A 20,512-nucleotide genomic window follows, 5' to 3' on the forward strand; every position below is an offset into this window, starting at 1 on the left:
GTATGCATCCTGCACCGTACCCTCTACCAATTCCCTTTGCCCCACCAAAGTCGCCCCACACACCCAGCGGTCCTCTGGAATGATATGGGTTTCTTCGGGTGCTCCCTCCCCCTCCAAATATTCAGGTTTGCGTGAGAGAGCGTCCGCCCTAACATTCTCTGGGCCTGGCACATAACAAATCTCAAAGTTAAATTTGGAGAACTCTTGGGCCCATCTCAACTGCCTTTGGTTGAGCACTCGCGCCGTTCTCCAGTACTCTAGATTTTTATGGTCCGTGCACACTTGCACTTTATGTTGTGCACCAACCAGCAGATGCCTCCATCTCCGGAACGCCTCATGAATAGCAAGCAGTTCTCGGTCGTACACCGTGTAGTTCCTCTCGGATTTGTTCAGCTTCCGCGAGAAGAAGGCACACGGACGCCACTCCGACTCCTCCTTCCCCGGCTGCAGAAGAAGCACCGCCCCTATGGCTCTGTCAGATGCGTCTGTTTCCACCCTTAGCTTCTTTCGTAAATCCACATGCAGAAGTTGTTCTTCAGAGGCGAAGGCCCTTTTCAGTTCCTCAAACGCTCGCTCCGCCTCCGCCGTCCATACAAACTTCTTCTTACTGCTGAGACAGTCAGTGATGGGCGCCGTCAGATGGGCGAAGTTGCGGATGAACTTACGATAAAAGTTTCCAAACCCTAGGAACCTCTGCACATCCTTCTTGGTTTTGGGTGTTTTCCATTCCAGCACTGCCTGTACCTTGCCGGGATCCATGGCCAATCCCTTGTCTGACAGGCGGTACCCCAGGAATTCCACCTCCTTGGTATGGAACCGACACTTCTCCAGTTTGACCCACAGCCTGTTGGCTTGCAGTCTGCTCAACACTTCTCTGACGTCTCTCACATGTTGCTCCTCATTCTCAGAATACACCAACACATCATCTAGAAAGGCAACGCAATTCTTGTAGAGCAAAGGGCCCAGCACGTGGTTCATAAAAGATTGAAAACACGCGGAGCCTGCTTGTAATCCAAATGGCATAACGAGGTATTCAAACGCCCCCAAAGGGGTAAACATGGTGGTTTTCCATTCATCCCCTTTCCTTATGCGTATCAGGTTGTACGCCCCCCTTAGATCCAGCTTTGTGAAAATCTTTCCCTTCCTCACCATGTTCAAAATATCATCAATTCTGGGCATAGGGAACGCCACCGGTTCAGTCACTGCATTCAGCCGCCTAAAATCACATACAAGTCTCGGCTTGTCCGCTTTTTTTTTGTCCACAAAGAACACTGGGCTCCCCCCTGCTGCTTTGGACTCTCTGATGAAGCCTCTCTTCAGGTTCTTGTCAATGAACCCTCGCAACTCCTGCATTTCCCTGTCCTAAAAGCATGGTAGTCCTTGGGGTCCCCCCCAAATTTCTGCACCAATCCTGGTACCTTTCTGGGGAATTGAGTGGCTCTCCCCTTCTTGTCTGCATCCTGAGCCCTTCTCTCCTCCAGCCTCGCCGTCTGCAGGGCCAGTTGAACCTCCAACGCTCGGTATCTATCTTCCAAGCTTGGACCAGCTCCAGCCCCTGCTCCTCCGGTTCCGGTTGGTTCGCTCATGATGCCTTCTCTTGCACAGGCAGCGTACAAAGACTGTCGGACTGCTGTGAGGGTTTGATTAGCTGCTTGTGCGTGAAAACGTGCTCCCTCAGAGTTTGTGTGCCCCCACAAACCTCTGTGTGTGACGGAGCTCCTCAGACATGTCTGCTCTAGTCACTAGTAGAGTCCGACAGTGGCTGCCTGCGGAAGCGTTTCCAGCAAAGAAGTTCCTTAACGGAAACGCGTCTCCTGGACTCACGGCGTGACAGTTTCCTGCGAGGCATGGGTCTCCCTATGTGAGACTCAGATACCTCCCCACTATTTTCGCTGGAAGCGTCCCTGAGCCCTCCCTCCTGCTCACATTCCCTCAGAGAATCACTCCTCCCCCTGCTGGTCCCTGCTTCAGCAGTTGAGTCTCTTTCATCCTGCCTGAGTCCCTCCACCACCTGATGCTCTGATGGCAGTTCCCTGACAAAAACTTTGGTCTCTGTCTCCCCTTATACTGAAGCACTAGGACAGCTCTGATCATAGAACTAGTGTCTCTTCTTTCAGGTAACTATGACTGGGTAGGCAAAGCTGCTAAATGCCCAACAATTTTCGGTTGCTTCTCTCTGTCTTGGGCACAAAAGAAATGCAGTGCATTCTGGGAGATCATTTGGGAATCCACTTGTTAGCAAATGCTGGCAGTAGTAAACTGCAAACTACTGCCAAGTAAGAAAGCCCTGAAGTATTTGACCAGAATGCATTAACTGCTGTCAATCATATTTTGCCTAAGAGAAATGCACTATATGAAAGCACCCTAAAAGGACCACAAGACACTGTATTAACGTAAACCTAATTGTTATTTTATTGCTTTAGCCTCCACACTTGGCAAAAAAACCCCAACCTTCATAAACAAAACTACCTCTAAAATTTCTTAGGAAAAAACACACAGGCCCTTTATTTTTGATAACTGCTTTCTGGCTTCAACGACTGTAGCAAGTTCATAGGCAAAAAAGAGGCAGAAATTTGGTATCTGGAGAAGAAGAGAAAACTCCATAGCAGCAAGGGTTATAAATAAACTTTGTAATACAGACAGTTAATTCTCAACAGGGAATATCAATTTGCATCCTGGAGAGAAGCTGTAAAGCAGAAGTATGGCAGCCCAGTAATAATGACTCCAGCTCTGAATAATTAAAGGTTCACTAACTTTATGGAAATAACACACACACACACAAACTGGTGGTGTCTTTTTCCATGGACTCTCTGCAAGATCTCCGTGTTCTGTAGTTTCCTTTCCTCTGGAAGATCATTGCTGTTGAAGACGGTGGGGAAAGCACTTGAAGAATCATCTATCTGCCCAACCGCAGAAGACTATTCTCAGGTTTTCACTGGCTGTTCTGTGACTACAAAGAACATCATGCAATAACACAGGGAAAAACAATATGGTCCTCCAGATGTTAGATTACAATTCCCATCAGCCAGAGCCTGCGAGGTCAATGGTCAGAGATGATGGAAGTTGCAGTCCAACAACATTGGCTATCCCTGCAGTAATGGCTTGCTCTGCGTCACTTGTTGAATCACTGATACTGAATGTTGGTTTCTAGAGTTTTTGTTTGCCAAGGCTTCCAGATGGTACAAGCAACATTATTTATCATGGAAACACTTCCCTGGCATCAAATAACTAGCAAATCATTCCAGATTGGTAGACCCACTATGCCATGTCCAGGCAAAAACGAAACAAAATACATTTGTGCGTTTCTGTCCAGAAATGTTTGTTTTGTTTGAACTACTCTTTGCTTTTATGAAATGGGCATGCTCTTGCTGCATGAAAATTGCATCTATTGGCGACACAAGGTAGGTAGCTATTAAATTCTATATAGCCCTGAGTAATATTTTGTATAAAACACACACCAGTTCCAAAGATGTTTCCTGATGTGACAGCAGGAACATCAGGGATGAACATCCACAGGCAGCTTGAATTCCTTGAAAGAGTAGAAAGAGATGTCTCCATTGTCTACTAGTGCAAAGACCACTGTGACATCTCCACTTTGGCAAGCAAGCTGCTTCACTGCCCTCAGGGATGGGATGGGCTCATCAAACCTATGAGAGAGAGAGAGAGAGAGAGAGAGAGAGAGAGAGAGGGAGGGAGAGAGGGAGGGAAAGAGGTATGCTTATCTTTCTCAACAGCAAACGTGCTTGATTTTCTGAAAAAAGACATCCTGGATAATCTAACTTGGAGCAGGTTGGGAAACTGATATTCCCATGATCTAGCTGTCTGGTGACATATGTAAATTCCTGGGAATCTAGTACAGTGGTACCTCAGGTTAAGTACTTAATTCGTTCCGGAGGTCTGTTCTTTACCTGAAACTGTACTTAACCTGAAGCATCACTTTAGCTAATGGGACCTTCCGCTGCTGCTGTAACCTGAAGCATATGTAACCTGAAGCGTATGTAACCCGAGGTACCACTGTACTGTATTCAGTGGGGGGCAGGGAATTTCAAGTCCTCATGATTAGGGACAGAATTTTGTTAACCATGCAGGTAAGTATTGGCTAAAGCAGTGGTTTTCAACCAGTGTGCCTTGGCAGTCAGGGCCGTCTTAAGCATACCCGGTGCCGTGGTGCAAAGCTCCCTCCAGTGCCCCCCCCCCTTTCCCAGAGTTTTTTTAGGGAGGATGGTGCTGCCGGCGGGGCTGGAGGAGGCGGGCAGTGGCTGGAGGGCGGCTCCTCTGGCGGGGAAGAGGCAGAGGCTGGACACGGCACCTCCTGGCTCAGCTGGCTGCTTCGTGCCGCGGTGGCCATGGCAGACGGAGGCTCCAGGCACGGTGCTGCTTCGGCGTGGCATGGCGGAGGTGGCGAGCTGATGTCGGGAGGCGCTGCATCCAGCCTCTGCCTCTTCCCTGGTGCCCTCCAGAACTTGGCGCCCCGCGCCACTAGCCTCTATGAGTAAGATGTCCCTGATGGCAGTGCAGGTATGCGCTCTGCTGCTGGGGGCTGGCCAGGGGGTGCTGGTTGCCAGGAGCTCAGGCGGCCTTGGAGTAAAGAAGCAAGTGGGTGAGGAAGCCCAGTCAGTCAGTTCGCCAGCCCTTGCTGTTGGGAATGGACAGGTAAGTCCCAGGCCCCTGTAGGGCAGTGTGAAGAGGCACCTCTCTTTCGGGCAGAGGGGGCAGCTCGGAAACCAGGGGCGGCAGCAGCGGCTGCTCAGAAGAAGAAGAAGAAGAAGAAGAAGAAGAAGAAGAAGAAGAAGAAGAAGAGTTTGGATTTGATATCCTGCTTTATCACTACCCGAAGGAGTCTCAAAGCGGCTAACATTCTCCATTCCCTTCCTCCCCCACAACAAACACTCTGTGAGGTGAGTGGGGCTGAGAGACTTCAGAGAAGTGTGACTAGCCCAAGGTCACCCAGCAGCTGCATGTGGAGGAGCGGAGACGCGAACCCGGTTCACCAGATTACTAGTCTACTGCTCTTAACCATTACACCACACTGGAGGAGAGAGGACTCCCAAGGAGAGGGGAGACAGGAGAGGAGGCTGAGGGAATACTTCACAAGGGAGGGTGTTTGCAAAAGGGTGAGAGGCTGCCAGCTCTGCAGGCAAGGGGTGACATAACTGGGCTCCTGAACCCCACAGGGGTGCCACAGAAAGAATGTAGTTGGTCAAGGGAGCCGTGGACTCAAAGAGATTGAAAACCTCTGGGCTAAAATATCGGCCACAGAACCAGAAAGTATAGAGGGGGCTAGGGAATTCAGCAGCTGGGATTCAGAGTCCTCACATGGTCTCCACAACCAGGTTCCTGCCCCAAATCAAAGAGCACTACTAACAAGACAGTCCTTGTGTGTCTCTTGGGTTGGTGGAAGACTCTCTTACACCCACACCTGGACTGCAGCAGGAAGCTGCCCAGCTGGCATGATCTCCTCTCTAAATGCAGGCATCCTTGTTGACTGACTGCGGAAGAGTTCCACTTTCTCAGCATGTACATTGCTTTTAAGGACTTCAATCTGTTCAACTACAGTACTCTAAAAATCCATTGTTAATGCAACCCATTAGAGCTAAAACTTCCACTTTTTTGAAGGAAGACTTAGGCTCTCTCCATAACAAAACTGTAAGCCAAATTCTTTAACAGATTAGACTATGTAACTTTGCTGAGCAATAAACTTATGAGTGCCTAGTACCTCCGAACACACATCCGGGCGTAGGGCTTCCCAGGGTCATTCTTCTTGAAGCTGGAAGCCACATCTGCTTGATACACATCAAAGTCAATCTTCATATCCCTGGTATCGTTCTGTAGTCTGTTGAGGAGGTTAGTTATCAGTACAAAGCTTGAAAGGTCTCCTGTACCCACAGAGAAGTACCAGAGGAGGGAAAAACAGGAAAGCACATCTTTAGCTACAGCATATTTTGGAAGGATCTAGAGTGGAATTAAGGGAAGGGGATCCACAACTTCTTAAGGAGTTAAAAGAGTTGGCTGGGAGAGGGCGTTGAGAGTGGGCATCATAATGAGGCCAGGGAACTCAGGAGGATAGCAAAGACACACTCTGAACTTTCAGTTTCTGATACTTTAAAACAGGCATGGCCAAACTTGGCCCTCCGGCTGTTCTGGGACTACAACTCCCATCATCCCTAGCTAACAGGACCAGTGGTCAGGGATTATGGGAACTGTAGTCCCAAAACAGCTGAAGTTTGGCCAAGTTTTAACAGATATCCAGATTAATTCCACAGCTAGGTAGGTTAGACATTAGCTTTTAAACAGACAGCAGTGTTTCCCCGGGGCTCTGAAATCCACCTCCCCAACCACCACACATAGCAGATTTCATTTGCACGCTCCCAATTAACACCAAACAAGCCTCTAACTTAATTTTTGCAGTCGTTACACAACCCAGAATTACAAAGCTTCCCTATCAGATACGGAACCACAGGCTCTGGATTTCAGTATTCCAAGCATTGCCACCGCCTGAGACTCATGAGCGAGAGCGTCTCACAGAGGATGTTCTCTACTGACAAGGATGAATGGCAAGCAGATAAATCTGAACTGAACTTGCAACTGATATCCTCCCATTTCTATGACTGGAAGAAGCAGGGACATTCCAGGTACACACTGCACTTTGCCCATGATTATTAGTTTGTTTGGATGTTAGTCCTTTGGTAAGCACGTGTCTGGCACATAATTTAAAACAGCATTCGAAGTTCATGAGCTGCCACAGAATCACACAACTGGAGAGTTGGAAGGGACTCTGAGGATCAGCTAGTCCAACCCCCTGCACTGTAGGAATGGGCAGCTGTCCCATACAGGGATCAAACCTGCAACCTTGGCGTTATTGGTGCCATGCTCTAACCCATGGGTAGGCAAACAAAGGCCCAGGGGCCGGATCCAGCCCAATCGTCTTCTAAATCCAGCCCATGGACGGCTCAGGAATCAGCGTGTTTTTACATGAGTAGAATGTGTCCTTTTATTAAAAATGCATCTCTGGGTTATTTGTGGGGCCTGCCTGGTGTTTTTACATGAGTAGAATGTGTGCAATAATAATAATAATAATAATAATAATAATAATAATAATAATAATAATAATAATAATAATAATAATTTATACCCTGCCCATCTGGCTGAGTTTCCACAGCCACTCTGGCCGGCTCCCAATAGAGTGTTAAAAACAATACAGCATTAAATATTAAAAACTTCCCTAAAAACGCATCTCTGGGTTATTTGTGGGGCATAGGCATTCATTCATCCACCCCCCAAAAAATATAGTCCGCCCCCCCACAAGGTCTGAGGGACAGTGGACCAGCCCCCTGCTGAAAAAGTTTGCTGACCCCTGTGAGTCTAACCGAGCTATGTTTCAATTTAAAATCAGGAGTGAAATATTTTAAAGTCAGTATACAAAGTGTAGAATAGCTGCTAACACCTAGAACCACAGAGAGAGATTAAAAAGCATTTGGCCAGCTTTCTAGTTTTGATACTTACAGAGATGCCTCATCCAGGATATGGGACGGCTGGAACACACTGATCTGCTGGAGCACACTCGCTAGTGGGGAGAACACAAGAGAGGTCTGGATTAGGGGCATGCATTCTTCAAAGATCTTATCTGCCCTGATTAGGCATTCTCTTCATTCTGACCACCCCACCCTCCACTCCAACAAAGCTATACGCACCTTCCTCTCCTTCTGCCCAGAGGATCTGTGCATGAGAACAGTTGTATGCAAAGAGAATGAAGTCTATGCAGCAATAAAATGAAAATTCGGTAAATAGAAAGAGGGTGGGCGAGCATGTACTGATTTTCTCAAAGTACAAGAAGGTTTTCCAATTGAAGTAGAGGGGATGCCAGGAAACCGGGAATTATGTTCACACGTGGTGGGGGTGTACATATGTACACATATATTTTTTTTTGCAGAGGGTGATTAAGGAGATAACAGAAATCACTGGGTTAAAGCTGACCCAAAGTCCAGAGGTAGCACTATTATCAATTTACAATGGAGTGGAAGTTTCACAGGCTATGAAGGACTTGCTCACAAATTTATTGACAGCTGCACAAATTATTACAGCTAGGAAGTGGAAGGGAAAGAAGAATATAAAATGGAAGAATGGTAAAAAAAAGGGGTGTGTGGGATATAGCTATGAATGATAAATTAACATGTGCCATTAAGGTAAGACGGGGAATATGCAGGAGAAATGATTTTGAGGAGATATGGAAAGTGATTGTAGAATTTCTACTGTTAAAATGGAAAGGGGTCAAACCATCACAAGAGGTGTTGAAATTTTGGGAGGTTGGATAGTTACAATGGAATGGTCTCGGTGGTGAGGTGCACATTTTTATTCTTATTAATTTATGATTATTAAAATAAAATAAAATAAATATTTTTTTTATTAAAAAAAAGTTAAGTAGTTGGGCAGTGGGGGAAGGCACAGAAAAAGATGTGATGAAGGCAATATAAAGGGGGAAATGACAAACTGGGTTACCAAGCTAGTAGACAATCTGCCCCACTGCTTCTTGCCACCAATTGCATCACATCCCTGGAGGCATCAGCTTGAAAGGTGCATGCAATGGACAGTTTCTTGGCCTGGTCCTTGGCCTGTTTGGGAATATCATCCCTCTGAAGGAGTTGCTCCGTCCAGAGGACTGATGTAAGAACTGCCCTTCAGGAGCCTCTGGGGAAACCTGAATTCTAGCCCGTCGCCCTACCTCAAAAGGGATCAAAGCCTCTTTTCAACAATACCTGTTGAAAGTTCTTGGTCTGGCTTCACAAGTGGGGTGACCGCCTGCTCCCAGAGATGTGCAGGGCGGTTCTGTTCCTCCCACCGCCTCCTCTCTTTCAGAAGCGCCTTATACTCTTGCCAAGTGGAGCAAAGCCGGACTTCTCTATCCTCGTTGACGCTGCTTTTGTACCTGCTCTCCCACTTCAACTGTTCCCGCTCCTTGCGGGTCAACCTCTCGTGCTTCTGGTTGAGCTTCCTGCGCCAACGGGTCGCATCAACCTCCCGGGCCGTTACGTTCTCTGGAAGGAGCCTCTTATCAGGCTCTGCCAGGAGGGTCTGCAGGCAATCAGCACCCATGTTAGGGAAAGCAATAGCGGTGTAATCCCAGCGGGAAGGAGCGACGTCGCTGCGGTCCCCACGAAAGGTCTTGCTAGACCTCTTCTTGTCATCTTGAGCACGAGCTGGAGCTTCTCTTGGGACGCTACAAGATGGGGCTGACTCCACAACTGCAGTTTTAGGATCTGAAGCCTTTCTGCTTTCCTTGGAAGAATCATCGGACGTTGGATGCCTGGAACTCTCGTGATACCTCCTGGTCTTTTGGGGCGACTCTCTGCATTCCTGAGACTTCTCTGATGCTTTGGGTTTCTTGTCTTGTGACAACCTAATCAAAGGGAAAAGGGAAATAAATTATATCATATTAATTTATTATTAAAATGTATATACCACCCTTAATCTGAAGATTTCAGGGTGCTTCACAAGATTAAAAAAAGGATAGAAGCACAAAATTTAACACTTAAAACAAAAAGAAAACAAAAATCCCCCTACACAAACTCATTTAAAAGGCTATAGAACATTAATCAGTTAAAGGCCTGGTCGAAGAGGAACATTTTCTTTTTCTTTAATTATTTTTTTAAAAAATTTCCCAAATTATTACAAATCAAACCAAATTACCGTATTTTCCCGTCTATAAGACATCCCCATGTATAAGATGCCCCCTATTTTTGAGGACTGTCATCCTTTACTAGTCGTTAGTCCATTCTTACAGCTGACCTTTCCCCCCCCCCCCTTACAAACAGTGCCTTGGTTACATCTTATAAATATAAAATCCATTTCACATTTCACAACTACAAAAACATTGTAGTTTCAGACCTGATGTGCTGGGAGAACTAATTACTATCTTCCCTCATAACGCTTTCACCTGGCACCTAAAGATGTATAATGAAGGCCCCAGACAAATAAAACATGGGCATGTTCCTTTACCATCAAAAACTACCAAGGTCACAGTATTTGAAGGAATCCATTAGGCCCTACCTGTTATCTAACGCAATAACCGCTATTATTGAGTTCTTGACTCTTTTCACTGACGCGGGTGGAACTGTGGGTTAAACCACAGAGCCTAGGGCTTGCCAATCAGAAGGTCGGCGGTTTGAATCCCCGCAACGGGGTGAGCTCCCGTTGTTCGGTCCCAGCTCCTGCCAACCTAGCAGTTCGAAAGCACATCAAAGTGCAAGTAGATAAATAGGTACCGCTCTGGCGGGAAGGTAAACGGCATTTCCGTGCGTTGCTCTGGTTCGCCAGAAGCGGCTTAGTCATGCTGGCCACATGACCCAGAAGCTGTACGCTGGCTCCCTCGGCCAGTGAGCGCCGCAACCCCAGAGTCGGCCACAACTGGACCTAATGGTCAGGGGTCCCTTTACCTTTACCTACCCTTTGGGAATGGGTGCAAAACCTGCAGGCTTCCAGATGATGTTGGGATACCAAGCTCCCATCTGCCACAGCCAGCATGGCCAATGATTAGTGATGTTAGGAGCTGGAGTCCAGCAACCTCTGCAGGGCACCAAATTGGCCACCCCTACATTGTGGCAAGTGGCAAACATGAAAAGTGCTGGGGGGACAGGACAGAAACAGAACTGAAACATTTCACAGTATGCAGTAACATGCCCACCTAGGGCTAGCCAGTCAAGGGCACCACTCCCAGCATCTGTATGGTTTTACCGAGGGCTGGAGCTCCTCCGCCTCTTGCTGCGGCTTCTCTCTGTGCCCTGGCAGTGGCTATCCAGTTTCAGCTGCCTCTCATATGGCGTTGGAACAGTGCTGTGGAGTTAAAAGGGGAATCAGAAGATGGTATTAAACTCTGAGTAGGTTGGCTAAGATTTACAAGACAGAAGCAGATAAGTGCTGGAAGTGTAAAGAGGTGGAGGGAACATTCTTTCACATTGTTCTACCCGGACACTGAGGTCCAGCACCGAGGGCCTTTTGGCGGTTCCTTCACTGAGAGAAGCCAAGTTTGCAGAGGGCCTTCTCGGTAGTGGCACCCACCCTGTGGAATGCCCTCCCATCAGATGTCAAAGAGAACAACAACTACCAAACTTTTAGAAGACATCTGAAGGCAGCCCTGTTTAGGGAAGCTTTTAATGTTTGATGTATTACTGTATTTTAATATTTTGTTGGAGTGGTTTGTTGTAAGCTGCCCATAGTGGCTTGAGAAGCCCAGCCAGATGGGCGGGGTATAAATAATAAATAATAAATTATTATGTGGTGGACATGTAAAAAGGTAAAAGAGGATTAGGAAATGATCTATGATGAACTGAAAAAAATAAATGTTTCAAATTACTTTCCTCCCCAAAACCAGAGTCCTTTCTGCTGGGGATAACCCAGACTGAAATCCCCAGGTGTCAGAAAAGGTTATTCATGTACGCAACAACTGCAGCCCGGGTTTCATTAGCCCCAAAATGGAAAGTGAGCGAGGTCCCAGCTCAAGAGGATTGGCAACTCAAGTTGACAGAATATGCACAGTTTGCAGATTTAACATACAGAATAAGAGAGCATGGAGAACATACGTTTAAAGAAGATTGGAAAACGTTTATTGAGTATATGGAAAATAAGTGTGTACAGCTGAAAACGCTGGCAACATTAAGATAAATTCAACAGTGTTAATAATTCTTGATGGATGTAATAGTGGGAAATTTATTTGAATGGTTATTGTAAAATACGCAGGGATGCAAGATATGTAAAATGAACCATGGAAGGAGGAGGAGGAAGTCATTGGATATTTTAAAGTTTGTAAAATGTTTATTTGAAATTGTAAAACAGAAAATTTAATAAAAATTATTATATAAAAAAGGGGAATCAGAGAACAGAAACCAGGACATGCCATTCACTTTTAGCTGCAAAAGCCTTTTTAGCAACGCAGAAATGATGATAGGAAACCGCCCTTCCTCCTGGTTATCAGCTCTTCACAGACTCATTTGAAATTGAAGGAAGAAGTGGGAAGCAAAATCCATATACAGGTCTCATGACTGACCCAAAGGATAGGAAGGTATGCACTAACCTTGGGAGGTTAGGATGTGAAAACGGAGGGAGGGCGAGAGAGACAGAAGGAACCAACATGCAATGCTAAGGGGATGCCTAAAGGAAAACCTTGAGAAGGGTGTTCTAAGGGAGGGTGAAAGACCACCATCAAACAATTACCTGGGACGGAATCTCAGAACGATGTAACCCAGTCTTTTCAAGTGGCTGAATACCTTAAAACAGGGATGAAAATGAAGTCTGACTTTTGTGTCCTTTCAGGATCATACAACAAAACTTGAATCAACATTACCCATAACGGAAAGCCATTCTGCTCAGCTGCTGCTATTGCCTCTCCAGAGGTGTGTAGGGGTAGGGGTGTGTGTGTGTGTGTCTGGCAGCACCAACAGTTTGAAACTCCCTACCTATTGAGATCAAGCAGACACCTTCACCCCTTTCTGCACCTGCTAAAAACATTCTTGTTAGACAAGCCTACCCAGATGCTTAGAAAGCTGAGGTAATTTTAATCGGTTTTAGTATTTTAAATTTAGTATGTTTTGAAGTTGGGTTGTAATTTTGCTTGGTTTTATCGCCTTATCTTTTCTTTAACTGCTTTGAGGTTGTTGTTTTTACAATCAAGCAGTGTATAAATGTTATGAAATAAAATAGTAACAATAAAAATCTGTATCAGATCCATGTCGCCAAAGGCACATTTATCATATAAGCTTTACCAAAACACATTACAAAACATAAACAATATTTGCAGAGTGATCGTGACTCATTTTGCTTTGCATGTTAATGCTTTGCCACCCCAAAGCACTTATTATTATTATTATTATTATTATTATTATTACTTACAAGGAGAGTAGCTCACAGCCTGTGCTGCAGCACCTGGTAAGACGCCAGAGAGGCTTGCACTTCTCTTCCAAACATAATCACAGGCACCATTCACCCTTGTGGAGAATGCCACAAATCAGCTGAAGAGCCCTTATGCCAACATATACCGCCAGACTCACAGATCTTAACTTCCCATTATGGAAAAGAAAGAAAAAGAGGAGGTGTATACTCTCTCTCGCTCTCTCTCTCTCTCACACACACACACACACACACACACTTCTATAAAGTTATACAGTTCTGTGTATCTGAAGAAGTGTGCATGCACACGAAAGCTCATACCAAGAACTAACTTAGTTGGTCTTTAAGGTGCTACTGGAAGGAATTTTTTTACTTCTATAAAAAGTAATTTAAAAAAGGGGGTTATAGAGCTATCAGATACCACAGCAGATATTGTTTATGCTTTCATAGAATATTGAAGCGTGAAAAATATTTTAAGTCTCCTATGTTACTTAACAGAAAGCCCAAAACACTGGTAGTATACTGACACACATCCTTCGCTGCCAGAGTAAATGCATCTGCTAACTATATTGTGGTAACCAATTTGGCCCAGGGCTATTTGCTTTGAACCTCCACACAACTCCCAGTCCCCAGGGAATGAGAGAAACTCCTTCCATCACTCAGAAACTAAATACTTCGCCAACACAGGTTGATACGTCTCCAAATGTGGTTCTGTGCTTGCTGCAGAACTCTCGCCATTTTCATTCATTCTGATTCAGTGCCGTGCGTGTGAGCTTGGGCTTTGTCGGCTTTTCCATGAGATCGATACCTGCAGCCGAACCCAAATCCTGAGACATACCTGGTACTTCAGCAGGCTCACTGTCTTCTGGGATAGCAGATTCTCATAGGCTTCCTGAACTGACATAGGCAGGCCTCTGTAGAACAGCTGAATAGATCCCTAGAAGACAGGAGCATAACATTTAGGAATTAAAGCCTGCATAAAAACTCTGTGGGAACCATATTCTGTGGTCTCAGGAGCCAGCCAGCCAGCCCATTTTAACTCAGAAGTACACTGCTTTTTTCTTTAACCTTCCCTCTTGGGGATTTAGGGCAACAGCATGTATTGAGGTGGAGAGCAGAGGGTATGTCCCACTTGGGCTGAATAGGATCCTTAACATCTATTGCAATAATGTTTTGGGGACCTGGTCCAATCCCAACACAAGCACCCAGGTGCTTAGAGATCCATGTGCACAGGTATACACTGCCTACCCTTTACAAAGAACAAGGGCAGCTTTCCCCAACCTTAGGTATTCAGATGTTGTTGGGATGACAACCCCCTTCATCCCTGACCACTGACCATGCTGGCTAGGAGTGATGAGAGTTGGGAGTCCAACTGGGGAAGGGGACACTAGTGTAACAGAGTCTGCTCTCAGCCTGTGCCAAGAAGAACAGGGGCAACCAGGCCATGGAAGCAGCAGAAAACAATGGAGAAAACGGCAACAAGGGTATATTGACCCCTTCTCTTAGAGCACCATAAAAACACAAAGGGGCAATGCCAGCTATTTTCTAAGCACAGGGTATCATCATCTCCTGACTTCAGCTAGGGTGGAATACGGCATTAATACAAGGCATGGTTTGTTACATCAATTCCTCTTAGCAGTGCACAATTACCCCTGCGCACATTCTGCACCCTCCTTCCCCCTCTGTCCCCATCCTACTCCCGTGCTCCACAGATAAACGTGCAAATTTGCAAACGGTCATCATTTATTCTGCAACAGGTGGCTTCATGGAGCTTGAGACCTTTCCGTGAGGTGCTGCAGGACAAATGAGGAGGGGAAGGCAGCTGCCCGTGCAAAATCCCACTCGGCACTTGATAAAAACATGGAATCAAAATTTCTTAAGCCTGCAAGCCCAGTCTACTTACACATTCCAGGAGATACAGGGCTTCTTCTGGATGCAAGCATTGCTTTCCGTGCTCTGCAAAACCCATAGTATGCCAAAATTTCCCCTGGCAAGAAAAGAAAATGTCAGTTGTTAGGATTAGCTCTAGACAGATACACAAGCCTTCAAAATGGTTTTCTGCAAGGTAAGGCATGCCCAGAAAGGCTGGATCCTTTAAGGGAAATATTCCAGACTCTCTCCTATACTTTGTGATGTAGTCATATCCTCTCCATCAGGCTTTTGGCTATATATAAGAGGAGAACCTGATCTGTTGCCCTGTGGCATGAATTGCAGGTGAGGCTTGAGGATGTGTCACCTTCTACCTTTTATGAAAGCTGCTGTTTGAGAAGATTACAGTGGGGCACAATCTACCTTCCACATCTCTATTTAAGGATACCCATAGCTTCCCCATCTAGATCTCTGCATGACAGTTCTTGTAGCTATGCAGCTCTATATTATTTACTCAGGCTACCTATCCATGTCCCATGCTTCAATTACAGTGGCTGCCTTCCTGCCTTATCTTTTGCTTACAGGCATAGGCAAACTCATCCCTCCAGATGTTTTGGGACTACAATTCCCATCATCCCTGACCACTGGTTCTGTTAGCTAGGGATGATGGGAGTTGTAGTCTCAAAACATCTGGAGGGCCGAGTTTGCCTATGCCTGGCTTAGAATGCCACAGGGAAGCAAGATGTGGATGAAACTGGGAGGAACTGGGGGTGAAGCATGTAGATTTCATGAAGCCACCCGCCACCCCATCATCATCTAAGCGCTGCACTGGCCAGCCCCGTCAGAGAAGCTGCTCTCCAGGGAGAGTAGCAGGTTCCAAAACCAATCCAGCCTCTCCCAAGCTGAACACTGCAAAAGCACCTTCCACACTGAGCTGTGCAAGAAGAAAAGCCATACCAGGCAAGGCCTAGACCCCGATCCAAACTCCACTCTGTGTGGTGGGGTTTTTTTTTTTTTTATTTGAAGGCAGGCTCTGTAGGGACGCTACGTAATTAAAAAAGAGCAAGAAACAACAGCATAAAGATGAACAGTGCGACTTACAGCAGGGGTTTTCAGCTCGACAATACCTTCCTGGGGCTTCCACTCAGCTGCCACCAGACTTCCCCTACAAAAGAAGTTTAAATAAAATTATATCCTGTTACCTTAACTGAAAAGGGGTTAAGAAACCATTTTAGTCTTAGCTGGAAGTACAACCTTTTGAAAAAAGATCAGGGGGCAACTCTTGTCATGTAAAATCCTTATGTAAAAACAGCTTCTTCTGTATCCAGCTTCAAATTGCCTTGCAAAGAAATCAGGAACTGTGAATCTACACTTTTAACGCATTCAGTTATTTCACTGTATACATGCTTCCGTCTCTCAATCTGCAGAGTAGGGCTGACAGTGCTCATCAGTCACAGAGGCAGCACTATACTTCCCTATAATGGCCTGGCAAACGATGTTTGAAGCTTCTTTACCCTCTAAGTCAGGCCAGCAGTTTAAAGAGTTTGAGACCAGTCAATCTGTCAGGCTGTCTCTGCCTCCTTGGACCTGCACACCCATACAAAGCTCATCATCCAATGCTTCTTCCATGTCCTTCAAACTCATCATTGCCTGGGACAGAACATTTTCCGTTGCAGTAACCCTGGCTCTGAAACAACCTCCCTAGATGGGTTTGTGTAGCTCATTCTCTTGTGGTTTTTAGGCTTACACACATGCATGCACAATGTGGTTTAATCTCTCCCTGGTGTCTGAATGCTTTTTTAAAAATGACAGTTTTAATTGTTGATTGTTATTGTTCTATTTTATTGCGGTATTACACTACGTACAACCGCTCCACACGCTCTTCCTCCAAAAGCTGCCAGTGTTCTTCCCGGCACTGGCGCAGCCTCTCCTCTTGCTCTTGCGATCCATCGGGGAGGAAATCCTTCTGGCCATGTGAGCGCTGGGGGACCTTGTGATCACGTGTGCGAGCAGACAGCAGCTCTGCTGGGCTGTAAGCAAAATTAAAGAAGGGCAACCACTCAAAAACCCAGTGCTATCAACACAAAAGGGCCTTGCAGCATCAGGACAGGGGCCCTCTGGTCTAGGATCCTGTTTCCCCACAGTGGCCAGTTATGGGAAAACCACAGAGCATAATACAAGGGCACTCTGGAGCCCTCCAGATGTTTTGGACTCCCATCCAGCAGTCCAAAACATCTGGAGGGCTCCAGGTTGATAAAGGCCGGGTCTACTGGATCACCTCTATCCACTCGCCTACTTACTCTCAACTTACTCCATACGATTAATGAGGCAGGACTTATCTTTGCAGGAGACACACTGCTTCAGCAAAACTTGTGACTTCTATATGCTTGCTAACTTCAAAAGTGCTTTCTAAAAGTTTACCTGAAGCTATGCTAACCAGTCTGCAATTTCTCAGGTCCCTTTTTAAAGAATTGTCATTACAAACCTCAGACCTAGGGGACAAGTTACATATTTTTGTCAGGAGACCTCCCATTTTCTGGAATAACTTTCTAAGATGCCAGCCATACAAAATTAGTAGAGCCAGTCCACCCAGCACTGCACAAAATCACTTAAAAAAGAGAGAGCCACAACTAAAAAAAATTTAAACCCTGGGAAACCGGAAAGGTGTTTCCCAATGCAATCCCAAAAGGCTGAAGCCAACGTAAAATATGAGCACTTCCCACATCTGAATGATTTAATAACTTTCAGGCGGATATACCAGTAAAGGCTTAGGAATTCGTTTCCTGCCACCACGACACGCCTCGTTTACTTTCTGCAGCGGAGCTCCTTCTTAAAAAGGGAGCGCCCAGAATACGGGATCCAGCACGGACGGACCAAGAGGAGGACAGGGCGGAGCCCCTTGCTCCCGCGATCGTGTCTCCTGCAGCTAAAGTTGCGTGCATTCACGTGTTGCTGTTTTCACAGCATTGGCTTATAACTCTCCACTACCCGCGTTCTCCGGGCTACAGCCTCGCACTTCCGCCTCTGCCCGAGCCGCAGGCCGCCGCGCCCACGTGGCCGTTCACCCCGGGGGAAGAGGGAGCCCCGACCGGGCGCTGGGCGGCCCCTATAAGCTCGCTCGCATCCGCCCGCCACGCACCTGGCCCGGGTTACCTGAGCAAACGGCGACCCTCAGCAAGACGTAGCTCAGCATCCATGGATTCCACTCGCTCCGCCCACTGGGGCCCTCCGACTCTTTCCCGCTCTCCTTCCCTGGGTCCTAGCGCCGGAAAGGTTTCTAGCGAAGCAAGGACGCTTCTCCTCCGGCTCTCCAAACCGGCGTGAAAAGGGAAACAACGACGCTCACACAAGACTGCGGGAGCGCGCACATACGCACACGCAACATCTTTTGGGTGGGGAGGGGGCAATAGGAAACCGTCAAGGGTCCAGAACTGGATCGGGATGCTGTGCATGAACGTTGCTTTCCCCCCCTTCAATACTGGTACACATCAGTGCCGGATTTACGTATAAGCTAAACAAGCTATAGCTTGTGGCCCCACTCTCTTGGGGGGCCCCCAAAAAAATTAAAGGAAAAAACACACTGGGTGTATATTTTCAAAATAATAATAATAATATATATTTTTTTAATACCCCGCCCTCCCCAGCCAAGGCCAGGCTCAGGGCAGCTAACAACCAATAATAAAAACAAGTTGAATGAATACAACTTAAAAACAAGATTAAAATACAACATTAAAACATTAAAATGCAGCCTCATCACAGGAGGAGAAAGGAAAAAAGGAAAAAAGAAAGAGGGGGATAAAAACAAATAAAATAAAACCTACATATAGCAACAGTGTTTTGTGTTGTGTATGGACCTATTAGGTCCATAAATTACCATATAGCATATATTCAACACAAAACAGTGACAATTTGTTGTTGACAAAGGACAGCTAGACCTATAAAGGGCCCCATTACCTTCAGTAGCTTAGGGCCTCATCAAACCTAAATCTGGCCCAGCACATAATAGAACGATAGAATTGTGGAGTTGGAAGGGACCCCAAGGGTCATCTAGTCCAACCCCTGGAAAAGGTAGTAATCACAACTACTGTAAAGCATCCATAACAGATGGTCATCCAACCTCGGCTTAAAAAACTCCAAGGAAGGCGAGAGTACTTACTAAAAAGTTCATTCCAGCATGCCAACCTACTCTGTCTCTAGCTCCACCCAACCAAATATCCTCCCTCCTGTTCTGCTCCAGTATCACCCATATATACACACTGGCTCTCGGCTATGATGTTCAATGGAACAGCCATGTTCAGAGGCAGCATACCTGTGAATTGGAGATGAATGTTGCAAGGTGTCAGTCTCAGTGCTAACCGCTGCCCCATGTGGTGAACTGCATAACTGCAGCCTCTGAGGGGAAAACTTAGAATTTGGTTCCACCCACCCATTTCAAGTACCCAAGTACCTCGGGTTACATACGCTTCAGGTTACATACGCTTCAAGTTACACGCTCCGCTAACCCAGAAATAAGGATAAGAACAGAAATCGGGCTCTGGCGGCGCGGCGGCAGCAGGAGGCCCCATTAGCTAAAGTGGTGCTTCAGGTAGAGAACAGTTTCGGTTAAGAATAGACCTCCGGAACGAATTAAGTACTTAACCCGAGGTACCACTGTAAACCTTAAACCCCTCCACGATCTTATCAGAGGAATCTTTACAACAGCCTTATAAGGTAGGCTAGGATTATTATCCCCATGCTACACACCGAGGTTTCAGGCTAAGCATAGCCTAAAGCCATCCAATAAATTCAGAATTGACCTGAGCCTTGAATCAGAGACTTTCCTGTTCATGCTTTTAATCATTGTCCTATACCCTATTTTTTGGTGACAGTAATTGTGATGGGCGCTGTAAAAAATAAAGGGAAAATAAAGAGCACGGCACCAACCCTTTCATTAAAAGCAGCCGGTTTCCCAAAGCCTGTTGGAACAAAAAAGCGGAAGGACAACACAGAGGGAGCCAGTCTACTAATTTTGCCAGGGAGGGAGCTCTGGAGTCTTGGAGCAACCACCGAGAAGGCTCTGTACCACATCCCCACCGTATGTGCCTGTGAGGTTGGTGGGGCTGAGAGAAGGGCCTCCCCCCGATGTTCTCAAAGCCCAGGCAGGTTTGTATGAGAGAATACAGTCTTTCAGATAGTTTGGCTCTGACCATTGAGGTCCCTTCCAATCCTACAATTCTATGATTCTCAACTCCCTCTTAAAAGATGCAAGACTCCTGTCCTCTTTTGCATCTCCCCCCATTATCCTAATTGCCAGGTGTGTGCAAATAAGAAAATGTTAGCAGTGAGGTGAGAGGAAAATGAAATGCAGAATATGCAGAGCGTGTTTGCCGTGCTAAAAGCTTAAATAAATACATTGTCCATTTGCAAAGTAGTTTTGATGAGAACACACACATACTGGGCATGGGTGAGCTAATAGAATAGAATAGAATAGAATAGAATAGAATAGATTCTTTATTGTCATTACACAAGTGCAACATTGTACAAAGTGCAACGAAATTGGATGCCATCCCTTAAAACATCAAAAGCAAAACAACAACAACAACCAAACAAACCACATTCCAGCCACACCCACACCACACCCATCAAACTCCCAGGTCACACTATCGAGTTACAGCATTCAAAAAGGCCACAGCTCTTGGATAGAAACTGTTTTTCAGTCTATTTGTCTTTGACTTGATGTTTCTATATCTCCTGCCAGAAGGCAGTAGTGCAAACAGACCGTGTCCCG

At 46.2% G+C, this 20,512-nt stretch overlaps 1 protein-coding gene across 3 annotated transcripts; it reads right to left on the reverse strand.

Moving 5' to 3' along the window:
* Nucleotides 1–2,388: 2,388 nt before the first annotated feature.
* On the reverse strand, nucleotides 2,389–17,972 carry TSEN54 (tRNA splicing endonuclease subunit 54). Of its 3 annotated transcripts, XM_081185102.1 has the most exons (12): nucleotides 17,899–17,972; nucleotides 16,611–16,775; nucleotides 15,847–15,910; nucleotides 14,780–14,863; nucleotides 13,715–13,813; nucleotides 12,205–12,257; nucleotides 10,729–10,827; nucleotides 8,754–9,394; nucleotides 7,504–7,564; nucleotides 5,717–5,833; nucleotides 3,459–3,647; nucleotides 2,389–2,950 (listed from the first exon to the last, which is right to left on the reverse strand). In XM_081185102.1, the coding sequence occupies exons 1-11, from the start codon at nucleotides 17,940–17,942 to the stop codon at nucleotides 3,497–3,499; spliced, it is 1,578 nt and encodes a 525-aa protein (XP_081041228.1). In that variant the 5' UTR covers nucleotides 17,943–17,972; the 3' UTR covers nucleotides 2,389–2,950; nucleotides 3,459–3,496. The 3 variants fall into 3 exon arrangements, with proteins under 3 accessions (XP_081041228.1, XP_081041227.1, XP_081041229.1); XM_081185101.1 differs by having other exon boundaries at nucleotides 2,389–3,647; XM_081185103.1 differs by lacking the exons at nucleotides 2,389–2,950; nucleotides 3,459–3,647 and having other exon boundaries at nucleotides 5,737–5,876.
* Between the last annotated feature and the right edge of the window lie 2,540 nt (nucleotides 17,973–20,512).

The sequence above is a fragment of the Podarcis bocagei genome (assembly GCF_964188305.1).
Source record: "Podarcis bocagei genome assembly, chromosome: 2".
Lineage (NCBI taxonomy): Eukaryota > Metazoa > Chordata > Lepidosauria > Squamata > Lacertidae > Podarcis > Podarcis bocagei.

Excerpts from the sequence above, each read along its gene's own strand:
- TSEN54 (XM_081185102.1), bottom strand. The coding sequence starts at position 17,942 with ATGGATGCTGAGCTACGTCTTGCTGAGGGTCGCCGTTTGCTCAG. Across the intron at positions 15,911-16,610 it reads GAAGAGCGTGTGGAGCGGTT|GGGAAGTCTGGTGGCAGCTG; the intron begins GTACGTAGTGTA and ends CTTCTTTTGTAG. Across the intron at positions 3,648-5,716 it reads GCCCGGATGTGTGTTCGGAG|GTTTGATGAGCCCATCCCAT; the intron begins GTACTAGGCACT and ends TCTCTCTCATAG.